The sequence below is a fragment of the Dipodomys spectabilis genome, unplaced genomic scaffold (genome assembly GCF_019054845.1).
Source record: "Dipodomys spectabilis isolate Male_0828 unplaced genomic scaffold, ASM1905484v1 ptg000051l, whole genome shotgun sequence".
Classification (NCBI taxonomy): Eukaryota; Metazoa; Chordata; class Mammalia; order Rodentia; family Heteromyidae; genus Dipodomys; species Dipodomys spectabilis.
Window position 1 is genome coordinate 5,083,780 of NW_024870728.1, and position 19,122 is coordinate 5,102,901.

Below are 19,122 nucleotides of genomic sequence, written 5' to 3' on the forward strand. Positions count from 1 at the left end.
TTGAGACTTTTTATTTATGAGAACTCTTGAGAAAAATATTCCATATATGCCATTTGTCCCAGATGAGAAAGAAAGTTGCAATTGGACTTTATTCCTGCTAATTGTGTTAGGAATCAACAGAAGTGAGGAAGGTATTTCCTGGGAGAAACATGAGCCAAGTGGGATAAAACCTGCCTTAATCCTAAATCTGAAGGGATGTGGGATAACATAGTCGCAAATCTGCTTTGTCAACAGAAGCATTACCACCAAAAGACCGAGTTAAGAGCAAGTGTAATAGCTTGTCATGTCTTTTAATATTGTAAGATGAAAACTATGCTCAGTGACAGGACTCCCCTACAGTGGCTTACAAGTCTTTATTCCTTTCTGTTGGTTTAGTTTCCTTTCAAAAGAATGTGGTCGTATCATAATTAATGTGTCCGGATACACTCATTCCTGATCTTATTCTTCCTCTCTCAAAATAGTAAACATTTAAGTAACTCACACATATGAATTAAAAACCACAAGGAATATATATATCTAGGTTTCCTTATGGAACCAAATGATACATAATAAAGATAGTCATTTTAAACAACCTAATTGCTGTAGTATCATTAATTTCTATCTGTGTGCCTCTTCAAGAATTCAGGGTTTATGCTCCAAAGTTACAGTGATAATTTCCTGTGAAAAGTCCCTTACATTTAGTTAAAAACACTGAGAATTTAAGAAAGAGCATTTCTTTATCAATTTGGGCCAACCTCTGCTTCCTTTTCTACTGTAGGTTATAAAGCACAACGAAGAAGGTATGCTGTTTACCTCAATTAATGGAATATTTGTTTTACATAACCCAAGCAAGCTTGAAAGAGTTGTGAGAGAATAAGGGAAAGGGTAACGTGCTGGACACGAAGAGGTAACAATGCTGTGCTCACTGCCTCACTCATGTAACCGTAAACCCTCTATTCATCTTTACAGTCAAATAAAATTTTAAAAAAGAAGAGTTACGAATTTCCTTTAAAAACTGTCTTCAAGTAGTTCTACCAAGTGGTTTCAATTCGACATGTCAATTTATATGTATAATGCATCTTGATCAATGTCAGCCCTTGCATTACTTCCCCCCATCAATCATTTCTATTTGTACCCAGATAAACATGGACATACCAGGACTTCCAGGAACTCCAGGGGGGCCACTGGGACCTGGGAATACATAACAATAATTAATTGCTTACAGAGAGATAACATCGATTTATAGTAACAGAGGCAACAGTTTATATCTAGATTTTTATATCTAACTATATATGTGCTGTATATGTCATCTATATGGGCCATTTATATTTTTGTAAGCTAAAAATAAACAATGAGAAGTACAAGTTGTCATGTCGAAAACAAACTTTACAACTTTGGTGGGGGGGGGAGGATTGGGTGGGTGGGGAGGCTGGGAAGGGATGTGAAGGGTAAACCAAGGAGGAGGCTACAATGCTTGATAAGAAATGTACTCACTATCTTGCCCATGTAATTGTAACCCCTCTGTACAGTATGTTCACAATAAAAAAAATAGGATTAAGCAAAAAAAAAAATCTATCTTTGTCTGCCATTTAAATATATTGGGTTTTTTACTCCTTAAAATTTTCCTTTGAAAATCTAATAAATCTTATTTCTACTCATAACTTGTCTTAGACCAATGATTGTCTTTGGTTGGTTGGTATTTGTTGGCAGTACTGCATTCTAACCACTGAGTCATGTTTCCATCCCTATTTTTCTGCTCGTGGTTTTTAAGATACTGTCTTGCTTCCTGCAGGGTTGCATGCCTGGGCAGGATCCACCCACATCAGGCTTCTTGGTAGCTAGATAAATGTGTATACCACCTATCCAGCTCTTCATTGAGGAAGTGTCTTGAGAACATTTCTTCCTGGGATGACCTCAAATCAAGATTCAACAATCTCAGCATCCTATGTACTTAGGGTTACACAGGCAAGCCACTGGTACCAGCTGCTTGGTTGAGCTTTTAAGAAAGGATTTCATTGTATAACCCTGATTGGTCTTGAACTTACTGTCCTCTTGAGAGGATATCCTCTCTCCACCTGTAGATATTACGGATATGTACCACCAAGTCTGGGTTTCCCTCCCTCTTTTTCTCTCATTCTTTCTTCCCCTCTTTTTCTTTTTCTCTTTCTCCTCCCTCTCTCTCTCTTTCATTTCTTTCTTTCCTTTCCCTCCCTCCCTCCCTCCCTTCCTCCCTCTCTTCTTCTTTCTTTCTTTCTTCCTTTCTTCTTTCTTTCTTTCTTTCTTCCTTTCTTCTTTCTTTCTTTCTTTCTCTCTTTCTTTCTTCTTTCTTTCTTTCTTTCTTTCTTTCTTTCTTTCTTTCTTTCTTTCTTTCTTTCTTTCTTTCTTTCTTTCTTTCTTTCTTTCTTTCTTTCTTTCTTTCTTTCTTTCTTTCTTTCTTTCTTTCTTTCCACACCTCCCTCTCTCTTTCTGGAACTTAGGGCCTTGCCCATAGTGCTCTACCACTGAGCTCCATTCTCATCCCTTTAGATCAGTGATTCTTAATCCTGGCTGTGCATTAGAAGAATTTAGGAATTGTTACAGTCTACCAGTGTTCAGGACATTCCTCCAGAAAAATAAAACCATAATCTCAAACATGGAACCTTACTGAGGCCATTTGTGAGAATTTCCCATAAGTCAGGTATGAAACTTACTGCCTAAGAATGTTTAGATCTATAAACAATGATGACATATGTGTACAGTGCTTGGACATATCAGTTCCAGAAGTGAGGAGAATAGGGCTTCCACTCTACAATCATAATTATTAGTGTGGAAACACTCAATTTATATCTTCTCAGGGCCTCTGTTTTCTCTTTTGTAATCCTGCTAAGATTGCTTATTTCTTGTGATCTTGTTCTCTGTCCAGAGTAGTGTCTTCTTACTAACTTGAATGTCATCCTTTTATATGCAGAAATAATTTAATCAGTGTCTATGCTATGCCACTTACAAAATTTTAGTATAAAACTATGAAAATGAGGCGATGGCAAAATACACCACCACTAATCAAACATAGGAGACTTATCTTTCCTCTCTCTACTCTGACAGTCCTAAAATTACAAGCACATGGTATCAATTACCTTAAAATAAAGACACAACAGTGATCATCAAAGGCTTCAGGAAGAAATTATCCTCACCTGGTAGGCCACGAACTCCTTTGGGCCCTGGGGGCCCTGGAATTCCTGCATCTCCCTTTTGCCAGTAAGTGTCATAATATTCTGTCTTAAAGGAGAAGGAAATGAATAAAGAAGAAGACTATCCCTTGTTCACCAAGTACAATTACTTCAATTTCTTCATTTTGTCCAAAACAAGCAATTTACTTAGTTTCTTGAATCTATAGATTTATACATTATCAGGAAGGTGGTAGACATGGATAAATTTAAAGACAAAGCTGATATTACTGAAATCATCATATATTTCATAGGCTTTAAACTGGAATTTTATAATTTTATAATACAGCCCAGTTTACATATGAGTATGTACACATTGACACTTATAGATATCTCTGTTTGCATGCTCATGTATATAGAAAAGTTAAAAGTTTGTGAAACAGCTTTATGAAATGTGAACAACTCTGATATTTTAATTCCATTCTATTTGGCTGTTTTCAAATACTGATCTTGAGGGACTAAATTTAATTCAAAATACAGTGAATGCCATTTTTTATAACTTAGGGATTCTATTGGCCTAGAAGAATTAAGGGTTATTGCTTCTGTGATGCTCAGTGGATCTATAACTGGTTTTAACCATTTACTTTCTGAGCAGAATTTCTCTTCAATTTATAAAGGACTGCAAAACAGGGTTGAATTAGGATTGAATGTAAGAATACATAGTAAGCTAGGAATGCTAAGAATTCCTCTACAGTAAAATGTAAATAAATTTTGCATAGAAGTCAAAGCACTCTCTCTCTCTCTCTCTCTCTCTCTCTCTCTCTCTCTGTCTGTCTGTCTTTCTGTATCTATCGTCTATCGATTTTTGTGCTAGTCCTAGGTCTTGAACTCTGAGCTTCTTTTCCTGAAGACTAATACTCTACCACTCGCGTCACAGCTCCACTTCCAGCTTTTTTTGGTAGTTTATTGAAGATTAGAGTCTCATGGACTTTCCTAGCTGGGCTAGTATTATGAAATGTACTTCCAGTTCAAAGCCAGCTGGGCTGGCTTTGAACCTTGATCCTTAGGTCTCAGCTTCCTGAGTGCCTAGAAGTACAGGTGTGAGCCACAGACACCTAACTCAGTGCATTTATTTTGGATGACACTGGTGCAGATGAAATTATGAAAATTTTGCTTTTTTTTGTTTGACTGGTTATATTTTTGAGACAGAGTCTCACTATGTAACCTAAGTTAGCCTTAAATTACAGAACCACATCTCCATGCTTGCCTTTATTTTTTTTAAGACTTTGTTTTGTTTTCCATATGATGCATGGGCTAATTATTTTGCCGATTTGTAAAAAGATGAGGAATCAAGAGCCTTGTGGTTAATCATTGTATATAAACACACATCAAAAAATCTATAATGGCAGGTGTGCACTTACCAGGTATTGGGCTCTGAATAGCTCATTTAATCTTCCTGATAACTCCCTAAAGCTTTTTGAAATTATCTGTAGTTCCATTACTTGGGGACCCATTATTTGGGGGACCCACCTTTATTTACTAAAATTCAGTTACTCAGCTTGGGGCTGTAAAACTGCATCTTTAACAAGATGACCCTTCTCCATGACTCTTGCCTTGTACAATTTCCAGTTTGCACAATCAGACGTAGCAGCCTTGCTTAGCACCGTGAGACTCCCTGCTGTTAGACAGGAATGGAGCAGATGCTAGGATTCAGAGACTGAGGTCCCTTCATTCTTCTCCTAGGGCCCACGGAACAGAGAATGTGGCCTGATGGCAATGGGGCATGCCGGGTGTAACTGTGCTGAGGAGGAGAGTACCATCTGCTGCCATGGAACTTGGGCTGAGATGATTGTTTTTTTACCTTGCAAGAAACCTCTGGCTGAACTTCTGCTTCCTGAAAGCTCTAGTTATAACTGGGTACAGGCATTTCTAGTTACACTTACTGGACCACGAAATCCTGGAGGGCCTGGGTCTCCTTTCCATCCCTATAGTGAAAGACAATTACACATTACAAACACATAACCCCAAGAGCCTCTGGTATATAATATGAGAATATAAATACATGCAAATATAAATGTAGATTTATTTATGTTTAAAAGCAAAATGAAAAGTTGAGCAGTAAGTTAATGCTAAAAGCAGTGTCACTGTTTGCATAGTGTACAAATGAAAGGGGCATTCTCTATAAATTATCTCCTTGGAGAACCCTTAGGAATTCATGCTGTGGATATAAGAAATGTTCAGTGTCCTCCCTATACCCAACCTCCTGTGTGTTAGGAGAACATTCTAAGATTCTATGAGAAATGATATCATTGAAGAATAAACCTGGAATCTACACACACACACACACACACACATTTATATAGATTATTTGTACATGCCTGTAACAGTTCAGAAACAAATTATGTGGAATACACTTCACAGTTAGGTCCCGAAAGGGATACAGGACTGAGATTTGGAATCAAAGATCCTCAAATGACAAAAAAATTACATTATAGGCCTTTTTCTAAAACCTTCCTCATGGGAAGCTAAACTTGTAGGGTCCTAAGTTAGCCAGCTTCAACTATATAGATCACCCTCAGTATTCTTCCCCTAGAACATCCTTCAAATGTTTACATAAAGTTTCCACATCTATTATTTCCTCTTTGCAAATATCTTAAGGTGATATCTTAGTGAAGTTTGTAATTGCATTTTTTTTTTCTTTTGGAAGGCAGGAAATGCCCAACCAACTAAAGGCTTATGCTATTAGGGAGGGACTTACCTTAAGTCCAACTTCACCCCTTAACCCAGGGAAGCCTCTGTGGCCCTTGGCTCCCTAAAGAAAAAAACAAAAGGGGTCAGATGTCATGGACCAACTGCTTTTATATGAAGCAAGAGCAGTCTGCATTTTTTTAATATTAAAAATTTATATGCCCTACAAATTGACATAATAGTTATACATCTTTATTCAGCATAAAAATTGTATAGCTCATACTGCATACTTGATTGTTGATCAGATCAGATTAATGAACATTTCTATCATTTCAATCATTTATAATTTTGGTTGAAACCATAACTAGCTGTTAAGTAATTCTACTGTGAAGCTTTTCCTCTATCTAACTATAACTTTGAATCTGTTGACCAACATTTCCTTATCCCTCCCTCCCATTACTCTTCCCCATATTTCTCTTTTCTACTTCTTTGGATTCCACTTCTAAATTGTTCATGGAGTTTTTGCGTTTTATCTGGCTTTTTTCACTTAAATGCTGATCTTGCAATTCATGCATGTTAAGTAATGTGTTCCATTACTTTTATCCATTGTGAATATATACAATTATGATTCCCAGATATAGTCTTTAAATCTATAAGCTTTTTTGTTAGTTTAAACTACTTAGGGAATCTCTTCATCTAGTAGGACCACCATTTTTCACTATACCAATAGCCTACTCAAGACTTAATTTTTTTATTTTGATCAGTCATGAGACCTGAACTCTGGGCCTGGGCACTGTCCCTCAGCTCTTCAGCTCAAGGCTAGAGCTCTACCACTTGAGCCACAGCACCACTACTGGCTTTTTCTGTTTATGTAGTACTGAGGAATTGAACCCAGGGCCTCATGCATGCAAGGAAATCACTCTACCACTGAGCCACCTTCCCAGACCTCAAGTCTTAATTTTTATTATCTTAAAATAGTCACACAAAGGCGTTTCAACTTAACATGTCCATTTATGTGTTCAATGTATCTTCTTGGTCATTCATTACTTCTATCCTTCCCTATCTATCTCCTCCTCAGCCATTTCCTCATTTCCTAGTTCCATTTTTCACATGTGTACATTGAGTATTATGGCTGCATTTGCCTACCATTCCTCTTCCATTCACCTCTTCTTCCTCCTAATACTGCCTCCCCACAAATCCCAAGTAAAGACATGTTTCAGCATCCTGCTATTCATTTTGTTAAACTGTCTATTCATTCTCCAAGTGGTTACATTATAGACTTTCACTCCTGAGTACACCATACCTCAGTCATTTTTATCCTGTACATGTCTATAACCCTGCATATGTTTATATATGCACTACTGGTAGGGACAGAAATTAATGCAACCACTGTGAAAATCAGTATGGAGTCTCCTCCAAAATTAAAAAGAAAATTAACCTAACACCACTCTTGGCTATTTATCCAAGGAATGAAAGTTAAAGATATAATGACATCATTTGCACATCCATGTTTATTGTAGCACTATTCACAATAGCCAAGTTAGGAGAAAAGTCCAGATGTCCTATAAACAATAAATGGATCAAGAAAAAAAAGGTGTGTGTGCATATACAAACAATACAGTTTTGTTTGTCTATCAAGAAGAATAAAATTATGTCATTTGCAGAGGAATATATGGATCTGGAGAAATTCTTAGCCAGGATCAGAAAGACAAAGGGCACATGTTTTCTTTCACATGCAGATGATCCACCTAAAATATAAACCTACTCACGTCTTTACCTCAGTGCCAGGGAAGCCAGGAGCACCGTCTTTCCCAGGTTTCCCCTAAAACAAACCAAAACATGTAATTTATTAAGTGCAGATAACTGTAATAGACATAGAAAACTTAAATGTTAACAATCATGTTGACATCTGGTAGGAGAGTCAAAGTTAGCTGCCCCTTCCCTAGATTTTAAAAGGTAAATCCATTAATCGCAGAGCACACAATAAGCATCTTTTGCTAGGGAAGGTGGAAGTCAGTCAGAATGGGAAATTAGAGTCAAAAGAAGAAGACAGGAAGTTAACAGGTTAGCTTAAACTACAATTAATGCTGTCCACCCTAAGCTGAGAAGAAAAATCAGGGAACCATGAGCAGAGAAGTGAGTAAGGAAACAGAAGTATCAACAGCTAGTGAATTAATTGGAAATATAGTTTCCTAAACATGTTTCCATGTTTGTATGTACGTGTGTATATGTATATATTTATGTATGCATATATGCACGATGTGTATGTATGTATGCATAGTCATGGTGTGTAGACAAACATGACTTTGAATCAACTGTTATAGTGAGGACATTTTCTGATAGAATTAAAAATTCATGCTGTCTGAATATTATTTTTTTAGGGAAATAAATTCCACATTTTCCATCATGTATTTTGTAGTGTTTTTTTTTTCCTCTACAATGTATATGTTTATGCCTGTCCAAATTAGAGTTGGGTGTGGAGTGGGACTCTAGAGCTTCTATTTTCTCAACATCCCATTTTTGGTCACAGAACACTCATTTCCTTTGCAGATTGCTTTCCCCTCTCTCTGAGTGGTGTTGATGGGGCCTCTTATACCCACAGAAACCCACTGCTCTGCTGACTCATGTAGAAACCACTGGTCAATGCAAATCTTTTCCATAACCATGACTCCTGAGAAAGTTGAACCAATCAGAATGAATCCTGAGAAAATTGAACCAGTCAGCATGAATCCTCACAAAGTTGAACCAATCAGATTAATTCTATAGGTCCAGTGGGAGAAGGATACTTTCCCCTCCTATATCACTAGCCTGAAGCTGTCTGTCGATAAATTTCATTCTTTCTCTTTCTGCATAGAAGATGCTTATGTACCAAAGGATGGCATGAAACTCATCAGCAGAGAGGTGCAGAAGTGAAGTGGAGATAATGTCCCAGCTTCTAATTTCCTGAAGCCTGTTTTGGTCTTGAACTTCTCAGATACTTGAATATATAAATCCTAAAATCTTTAATATATAGATATATATATATATACACTTGAATATATAAATCCTAACATTTTATATATATATATATATATATATATATATATATATATTAATTCAGCTAGTTGGAGGTGGACTTCTCATTCTTGCAACCAAAACAGTCCTGAGTCCCCACAGGGTATTGAATTTCCATGCTCACCTGAGCACCAGGTTCTCCGGGAGCACCTTTTTCAGATCCATAGGATTCTCCAGGCAGTCCCTGTTTGAATTTGAATTATAATAAGCTTTATAATGATGACTGCAATTTTAACTTAATTTCTCCCTTCTGAGTATTCTAAGATATTTAAACATAGGTCATCTCAAAAGGAAATCTTATTCATGAGATTAATTTTAAAACATATGTTAAAAATCAGGTGCTACACCATTGCAACAATGAGATGTACAAATCATTATGTCGAAAAACAAACTTTGCAACTTTGGCGGTACGGGGCGGGGCGGGCAGGAGGGAAGATGAGAAGGGATGGGAAGGGTAAACAAAGGAGGAGGCACCAATGCTTGATAAGAAATGTACTCATCATCTTGCCCAAGTAAGTATAACCCCTCTGTATGGTATTTTCACAATAAAAAAAATCAGGTGCTACAGATCAGTCATAAACATAAAATAGGGCAAAGATTTCATATAAAAAAGGGAGAGAAAAATAATTCTAGTGTATTCATGATCTCTATGGTCAACTGTTAACTGTGCGTTAGCTAATGTTGGGATTTAAAGACAGCAGGGCACTGATGACTCATGTCTGTAATCCTAGCTACCCAGAAGGCTGAGATCTAGGGACTGAGGTTCAAAGCCAGCCTGGGTAGGAAAGTGGGTTAGAAAGTGGAGGTGTGGCTCAAGTGGTAGAGCACCAGCCTTGAGTGGAAAATTTAAGGAACAGTGACCCAGTCCTGAGTTCAAGTCTCAGTACTGGCACACACACACACACACACACACACACACACACACACCACACACATACACACATACACACATACTGTACTATATGTGTATCACAGGAACAAAGTAAATCTAAATGACCTACTGGGGGTCCAGGAGGTCCGGGTTCACCAGCAGCTCCTTTGTCTCCTTTCTCCCCCTTGAGGTCCTGCCACAAAACAATTCAGGGTCATGACAAACAAACCAAGTAAATGATATACTGATGACAGTTGGAAAAGTTCTCTGTCTGTTCAATAAACTGAATTTACAAACACTCACATGTCTGTGCTAATACAAACCAATAGCTCTTCCTGGTTCTCACATTTCATATTTCATACACAAGATTCCACGAAAACTGTATATCAACACGATCATTAAAACATCTTTTGAAAATCAAACTACTTTGAATTAATTTACTGAATCAGCTTTCTGTAAGCACAGTCAGATAATTTCTAATGTATTTTACTTTTGTTTCTAACATACTAAAATTATTTTCTTTGGGATCAAGAATTCTTTGCACAAGTACAACAATGATGTGATTTTTAAAATTCAGATTGTTTTGAGACTTAATCACAAGTAATTGTTATATGTTTTCCCCCATGTAACTTTTAATTTACGAGCACCTTTAAAAAAACAACACTACTACCCTAAATTAGTTTTCCCAGGTCAAATTTTGCAAATCTAGATTTTGTAAATTTTTCCAACTATGAGTCCTTAGGTTTATTATTATTATTTTAATGGATTGCCTCTGAAAACTTAATTTCTTCAGGCCATTTCTTTTACAAGTCTTCAGTGTGAGTTATTATTTTGACCATATCTGACTGCATGCTATTTTAGCTCTTACTCGTTTTGTTTTGATTATTAGTATTGCATGGGGGTGAGTGATGCTATAGGGCTTCTTTTTCTCATGAAAATGCTCTGAAATTGATTGTAGTATCCAGGAGCTGGTGGCTCATGCCTGTAACACTAGTTACTCAGGAGGCTGAGATCTGAGGATTGCAGTTTGAAGCCAGCCTGGGCAGGAAAGTGTATGAGACTATTATCTCCAATTAATTACAGAAAAAAAAGAGCTGCAAGTGGCGCTGTGACTCAAGTGATAGAGTTCTAACCTTGAGCAAAAGGAGCTCAGGGACAGTGCCCAGGCCCAGAGTTCAGGCTCCAGGACCAGAAAAAAAATGACTTGTAGCAATGGTTACCCAATTTAATGAATGTCTAAAATCCATTTATTTGTACACCGAATGAGTGAATTTAATACCGTGTAAATCATACCTCAATTAAGGTGTTAAAGATTTGTTATAACTAAGTCCTATGAAATGTATACTTTAAAAAAAGTGTATTTTATAGTGTGTAAATTATATCTCAATCAAGCTCTTATTTCAAATAACTAATTGGGAATTTAAAAGAGAAGGATGGTTGGTGTTCCTTAATCCACAAGAGCACAAATAACTACCTTCTCTCTTCCTCGTCCCCCTCCACCCAGTGGAAGGACTGGTAGATGTTATTGTGGGTTGATTTCCTAAGCATCAAATCCAGCTTTATGTCCTGGTCCTTCTAGCCACACTCAGTGGGAATAAAAATGCAGTGGTAAGGACTGAGCACTACAGGGTTCATGGAGTTGCAAGGCCAGAGTATCATTTGATTGAAGGATCCCTCCTCCTCCATTCAGGTCATTACCAGCTAATGACATCAGAGTCACCCTCGGTGTTAGGCACAAGGAGAAACATGGCAATGTAAGGGTGAACAAAATCAGGCTCAGGTCATAAGTGTCTTTCCTCAGAGTACCTGCCTAACATTTGCAATTAACCAGTGGAGAGGTGGGAGGAATAAAACGGAAGAGTTTTAAGCTGGCCCAGGGGGCTGGGCTGAGCTGGATTTATGACTGGGCACATAAAAGAGGCAAAGCCTCATCAGGACTTTATCCCTTCAACAGGAAGAGGCAGCCCTACCGTTCTGTTTTCTGGGCCGGTGAGTGTCACAATAACAGTTCCTGGTGGTCCGGGAGGTCCTGTTAATCCTTTTATACCCTAAAGACAAATACACCCCAAAATGAGAAACTGAACATCATCAACATTTCAATTCTACTAGGTTTAGACCATCTGCTTTTCTAGTTTTCATGCAAGAAGACAGAGCCAATGAAAATGCATTAACTTCAAGTTGGCTAGTGAATGAACTATGGAACTTAACGTATTTTTTTCCCCACCAATGAACCATAGTGATTAAATTACCCGCTCTCCTTTCTGTCCAACCACGTTATCACCCATATAACCCTGTAAGAAAAAAATGGAGCAGTAGATTTAAAAACAAAGAATGGATTCTCCAACACTATTATAGTTCCAACATTTTAACTGAACATCATATTTCAATCTCCATCTTAAAGTATTATAGTAATGTTTCTTTTACAGGTGACAGTCTTGAGGTACTAAGGGGTTCAGAGATTTACTTAATATGCTGAATGATGACACACAATGGTGTGGAAAGGAAACTAGCAGGCAGGACATTTCTCTGGCTCAGTCACTAGCTAGGTTTGAGTCTACTGGCTTCCTGCTTCTGATGACCACTTAACTACCTGAGTTGGCTGCTTAACTTCTTCATGCCCTAGTTCTCTCATCCTAAAAATAAGAGGGATGTGTGTCTGGACCTCAGGACCTTGAAATGCAACACATAATCAAGAAGCTAAGAATGGAATGCCACTATTTGTTTAGTGACAGGAAAGAAATCTAACATGGATAATTTCCCCTCACTGAAGTCGGTTGCTATGGTTTGAATCCCCACTGCAACACGGATTGAAATTTAATTGCTAAATCATCATAAGGTTTTTAAGAGTTGGCACCAGGTGGTGCTTTAAGATGTGAAGGGATCCACTCATTCATGGATTAAGAAATGAATTACAGTGGGAGTGGCTATCTTGCTGTCTCTTATTATGGGATGACCTTATTGTCCTGGGCTTTGTGGTCTCCATTAGCAAGACAGCCCCCATGGGATGTAACTCTTCAACATCAGACCTCCCAGCCTCTAGAATTGTAAAGACTAAATTATTTGTGAGATAAAATACTCAATCTCCTGTTCAAAAAGAAATATATTCTTTTTTATTTTTAAATAAGTTTTTTTTATTGTGAAAATACTGTACAGAGAGGGGTTACAATCACATGAGCAAGGTCATGAGTATATGTCTTATCAAGCATTGTTGCCTCTTCCTTTGTTTTTCCCCTACCATCCCTTCCCTCCCATCTCCACAACTACATTCCTTCCCTCTCTCCCCCCACCAAAATTGTAAAGTTTGTTTCATTTTTCGACATAACGTCTTGTACATCTCATTGTTGCAATGGGTCAACCTGTATCCCCATGTAAACAATTTGTTTTTTTCCTTCCACTCCCCAAATTATACCAACATCAAATACAGTGAAAACAGGGGTTATACTGTGGGGGAGGGACATACAAAGCAACAAAAAAATCACGTGATACCTTATAAATACATTAGAAACAACAGCAAGAAAGAAAAAACCACTTGTGTCCTTATCTTGGGGATCATTTTGTTTAACATCATCTTATCTGACCTTTTCTGCTTGTCTCAGATATATACCAGTCATTGCAAATAAGGGAAACCATGGGACCTATGTAAGAAATGTACTCTTTTCTGGACTTTTGCAACTGTAACCTCTCTGCACATGACCTTTATAATAACAATTAAAAAATCATTTAACTAGGGATACAGGTGGACCCACTGCAACAATGAGATGTACAAGTCGTTATGTTGAAAAACGAACTTTACAACTTTGGTGGTGGGGGGAGGATCAGGTGGGGGGGGGGAGGATGGGAAGGGATGGGAAAGGGAAACAAAGAGGAGGCAATAATGCTTGATAAGAAATGTACTCGTTATCTTGCCCATGTAATTGGAACTCCTCGGTATGGTATTCTCAAACACACACAAAAAAAACCCTTAACCTATAGCATTCAGTTATAACAAGAAACAAGCTAAGAAATTAATCAACCCATCATTAGAACCAATAACACTTTTTTTTTGTTCTGTCATGGGGCCTGAACTCTGGGCCTGGGCAATGTCTTTCAGCCCAAGGCTAGCGCTCTACCACTTGAGCCACAGCGCCACTTCCAGCTTTTTCTGTTTATGTGGTGCTGAGGTATTGAACCCAGGGCCTCATGCATGTAAGGCAAGCACCTACCATTGAGCCACCTTCCCAGCCCTAAGAATCAATAAACTTCTTTTATGCTCTTGACTATGTGGATTCACTCCCTCTGTCTCCCAGTGGTCTGGAAATTGTAGAGGAATCAAGAGATTTTAAATCTTAGCTCTGCCATTCATTCAGTATCACTGAGTATGCATGTATCTGTGTGTGTGTGTGTGTGTGTGTGTGTGTGTGTGTGTGTAAAGTAATACATGTGAAATCACCTTGGTAATACCGTATATATGAGGCCACTCACAGAATAAGAAACACTATGCCTCGGTAATAATTTCCTGGTGGGGCATAGCCTCACAATATTTTGTGTCTTTAAACTAACAATTAGTCTTTTAAAAATAGATACACATCAAATACCCAGCTTGATGAGCACAATATGTAGTCATCTTTCATTTACTAACATAAGATGAGGTAGACTTTGTGAAGAAACCCACTATGAAAATGTATAGGATAAACTATTGGGTAACAAGGAGGATTAGTAAGGCTGGAAGACCTATGCATTGGAAACACTGCCTTTTTTCTGATAGGAAGTTCTTCAAAAGAAGTAAGATTTACTAGCTTCCTTTACTTCTCTGCGAGGAATCTTTATGAGTTCCAGGAATGTGCTCATAGGAATCATGTGAATGAGCAGGTTGGGATTGTTTTTTGATGAGTTAATGTGTTCTGACTGATAAAATATAGGAAATACAGCTTACCTTAGGTCCTCTTGGTCCCGGAGCTCCTGGAAAGCCCTAGGAAAAAATCCACAAATTAAGATTTTAAAAGAATAATAATACTACAAAATTCTAGTAGGAAGCACACACAGACAGAAAACTTTCCAAATTTTTTTTTGTAGTAATTAATTGATTCATTTCTGGAATCTGCAGAAACAGTAGCTTCATACTCACAAAGATTCCGGGAGGTCCTGGTGGGCCAGGAGGTCCTGGAAATCCAGGAGGGCCTGGCAAACCCTGCAAATTAAGAAAATAGTAAGAAAAATATTACTAGTGTGTCTTACCTAAGGACAAAGTCAATTAGTTAAATGCATTAAATACTTCAACAAAATCTTAAGTGCATAATGCCTTCTCTCTCACTGTCTGCAGTTAGTGATAACAAATGCCAAAAACTGTGATGTCATGTATAACAGCTGTCAGGACCATCCTGAGGCTGCTATTTATAGGGAGATGGTTTTATTTTTATTATAAACATGATGTACAGAGGGGTTATGGCTACATATGTCAGAAAATTTTTTTGTCACACCTTCCCTAGCTCTCTCACAATTTTCCCTTCCTTCCCTTCCTCACAAGTTGCATAGTTCATTTTCAACATAGTGTTTAATGAGTGCCACTGTTGTATTTGTTTACCCTTTGTCCCACCATTTCTGTGCTTTCCCTTACTCTCCTCAAAAAAAGATAGACTTACAAACAAGACAAAAGGTACAGAAAACAAAAACAGTGACAAAGGAAAAGAAAACTCTCTTGTTTCCATTTCTTGGAGTTCATTTGGATAAATATCATTTTATATGATCATATGCACATAGATAGATATTAAGCTTTTGTGATCCTCTCTTTAAAATATCCTCTTTTGGTCTGTGTGTATGTCTAGAGACTTGTATAATTTATTATGTCCACGTGTTTTTTTTTTTTTTTTTGGTCTTTTACCATCCAGTATGTTTACTTGCAGATTTAGGCATTTATCCAATAGAGTACAAACAAAGCCACACTAAAGCTACCAGCACAACCATGTTCACTGCAGCATTATTTACCACTGACAAGATATAGAATCAACCCCGATGCTCCTCAGTGGATGAACAGATCAAGAAAAGGTGGTGTGTATATATATATATATATATATATATATATATATACACACACACACACACACACACACACACACACACACACACACACAATGGAATTGTACTCTTCCACCAAAAGGAATGATGTTGTATCATTGGTAAGGAAATAGGCTTGGAAAAACTTACATTAAGTGAAGTAATCCAGACCCAACTAAATCACAGGCTGCATGTTTTCTCTCATTTGTCACACTTTTTTTAGGTTAGATATTTTCAATATTTTGCTATCCTGTTTCTCTTTTTCCTCTCCTTTTCTGTCCTTGGTCAATCATGTTCCTCTAGGACATCCTCCTGCTCAGAATCCTCTTTCTCTAGATATCTCTATGACACAGTCCTTCCTTTTCCCCCTTTATGTAGTTAGCCTTCTTTTTACAAGGTCTCTGCCTATTTAAACTCACTCGCAAATCATCTTCCAAGCATGCCTTTCCTGTCGCTGCTTCCCTGAATTGTTTTCCATCTTACCATTTCATTACTAACATATGACAGATTTTTAAGCTACATATTTTTTCTGTTTCTTTATTAAAATTCAGACTTTATGAAAGTGAGGATTTCTTGGAAATATTATTTTTGGGGGGATTGATCAGTGTCCTGCTATAGTCTAAACTCTAGAAATAAATATGTATTGCAACATAACTGGCATCTAATAAATATTTATTATAATGATGACACAAGGATTAGCACACAGGTGGCATTTAAAGGATGTTGCATATCCAGGATTACTACTGTCTCCTTCTTATGATTTCTTGATTTCAGCATCTAGACCCCTGAATGCTTTCCAAGCCCCAAAGTAAGATCCATCTGATTCTGTGTCTTCCTGAGTCCTATGGTGGCTTCTAATTATAACACTGCCATATAGCTAGCTCCTCTCCCAACTTCACAGCTCACCATCAGTTGGCTTGGCTCATCACGGAGGAGGAATTGAACACCTTCAATTCAAACTCTGTCTCAGGCAAATAGGCCATCACCACAGGAATTCTCACATCTAATTCCCAACTAAATTAGGAATATTTCTGGTTACCAGAAATATACCAGGAGACTTTTGAATCACGAAGTAAAATATATACAACCTCAAAGTAGCTTTGTTTCTTCTATCCATTCCAGATTATCCCCAGGCTACATCAAATAGACTCAGCAAATAACTCAGGGTTCAAGGTGAGAAATTGTGGTCTAATAAAGCTCTTTTGGTTAGTATCTAGAAAATTTTGAAGTAGGGCTGTTATTTAACACTAAAGATATAAATGATACTCAGCTCATGACACAAACCTATACTTGATTTCAACAAGTGAAATAAAAGTAGCCATAAAAGATTCTTTATATTCAAGAAAGCTTAGGGGACTGAGACTGAAAATGACATAAAAAGATGTTGTAGTCAATCATCTTTGCATATATGCATCATGCAGTTTCTTATAACAGGATGAATGCTTAAAGTGATGCAGACATGTAAATGGGAAGTAAGACAGAAATGAGGCCAGAGAGAGGTGAGAGAGAGAGAGAAAGACAGAGAGAGACAGAGACAGAGAGAGAGACAGAGAGACACAGAGAGAGACAGAGAGAGAGGGAGAGAGCAGTAGGGACTGAGAGGTCTGATGGCCTTCCCCAGAACACAGTACCTGGAATCCTGGAGGGCCAGGCACCCCTGGATCTCCTTTTCCATTGATTTCTCCATCTTCTCTTTGAGCAGGAGCACCCTTGGAAAATAGAACAACTGTCAACATCTCAAAACCCCACCCTACACTTACTGAAGGTTTCACTACCTCAAGGATGAAAGTGTTTGGGGATATGTATTTAGAGCAATGTTTTAAGACTTTATAGTTATTCACTTTGAGGCACTCAAAGCATTTTCATGCCTTCTCCGTTTGACAACTTACTGTGGTAGGAAGAAAGGAGCCAAGAAATAATTTCCTAAGCTACCAACCTGAGTGACAATTCCTGACCTAAAACGTGGCGCCCTAGAGTGAGATCAGTGCTCTTTCCCCAGCCCTGCTTCCTTCAAGGTGTCAAGTGTGCATGATTAAAACTTATTTAACAGAGCCAGAGCTGCTGCGCAGTATGACTAAACACTGGGTGGAATTTTGATGGCTTCTGGATTCAGATCTGGATTATGAAATCTGATTAGTAATGTTTTATGTTTTGTTATTTAATAAAGGTGTCTTTTTGTATGTATCATTAGAGGTGTCTTCCCCATAACAATAATGTTCATCCATGACTTGCCTTTTGTCCTTTCAAACCAGTAGCACCCTATGGGAAAGAAAAATACAACCCATTATCAACGACTCACAAATACGATGCATACCTCTTTCCCCTGTCGGTGCTATGACTTTGCCTCTCCCCGACTGTGTATTTCCTACTGACCTCTCCATACACTCACGTATCCCAATGTTAGCAGAACAACCAAATCTCCTTTCATCTTTATTCTCCTTTCCTAAACTACTCTTTCATCTCTCCTTGCAGACTTCATCTCCCACCCATTCCCTAGTTCCCAATCTGCCTCCTGTCTTTGTCCTGCCATAGAATTCACTTGCTAAGGTTGGCAATGATATTAGGTTGCTAAAATCCAATGCCAAAACATCAGTGTTCATCTTATGGGTCTTCTCCACAGATTGTCTGTCACTCCTTCTACTGAAATGTGTCTTCTCTGAACTTCTACATTACGTCCCTCCTGGCTTGCTTTCTACCACTAGGGCCTTTCCACCTCATTCCCTTCAACATAGACCTCAGGAGGAAGTCTTGTTGTAAGTCTCCTCACTCTCACTCTTTGAGTTGTGCAAACCTGAGCTTTTCCTTGAAGCAAATCTGTCTATGCTATATCTCGATTCCAATGTCTCAAAAGCAAAATAAAACGTTAAAAGCTAAACTTCAACTCAAAATGAATGTAGTTAAGCCAGCCACCCAAGTCTCATGCCTGTCACCCTAGCTGCTCAGGAGCCTGAGACCTGAGGATCCAGGTTCAAAGCCAGCACAGGCAGAAAGGTCTCTGAGACTCTTCTCTCTAATTAACCAGCAAAAACATCTGAAAGTGAAGCTGTGGCTCAAGGGTTAGAGCACAAGCCTTGATCAAACAAGCACAGAGACAGTGCTCAGTCTCTTTAGTTCAAGCCCCACAACCAGCTCTCTCTCTCTCTCTCTCTCTCTCTCTCTCTCTCTCTCACACACACACACACACACACACACACACAAACACACACACAAAATGCATGTATTCATCTGTTAGGAATTCTGTTAGGTAAATGCCTTCTATTGCCTGCACTAGCCATTCCAAAGTCATAAGAGATTTGTGTTCACAGCCATATAGAACAGGCTGTTTTTATTTATGCTTTATGTCTGTGATGTGGAATT

At 38.1% G+C, this 19,122-nt stretch overlaps 1 protein-coding gene across 1 annotated transcript in view; it reads right to left on the bottom strand.

The window, feature by feature from the left end:
• The window catches only part of Col4a3 (collagen type IV alpha 3 chain), a 140,367-nt gene that overhangs the window by 53,146 nt on the left and 68,099 nt on the right, over nt 1-19,122 (bottom strand). Inside the window, exons 8-20 of the mRNA XM_042679024.1 lie at nt 17,998-18,024; nt 17,397-17,474; nt 14,840-14,902; nt 14,648-14,683; nt 11,985-12,026; nt 11,706-11,783; nt 9,866-9,928; nt 8,989-9,048; nt 7,588-7,632; nt 5,881-5,934; nt 5,066-5,107; nt 3,150-3,234; nt 1,135-1,170 (exon numbers count right to left, since the gene is read on the bottom strand). Coding sequence (XP_042534958.1) covers nt 1,135-1,170; nt 3,150-3,234; nt 5,066-5,107; nt 5,881-5,934; nt 7,588-7,632; nt 8,989-9,048; nt 9,866-9,928; nt 11,706-11,783; nt 11,985-12,026; nt 14,648-14,683; nt 14,840-14,902; nt 17,397-17,474; nt 17,998-18,024 — 709 coding nt within the window. The remainder of the gene's footprint in view (nt 1-1,134; nt 1,171-3,149; nt 3,235-5,065; nt 5,108-5,880; nt 5,935-7,587; nt 7,633-8,988; nt 9,049-9,865; nt 9,929-11,705; nt 11,784-11,984; nt 12,027-14,647; nt 14,684-14,839; nt 14,903-17,396; nt 17,475-17,997; nt 18,025-19,122) is intronic.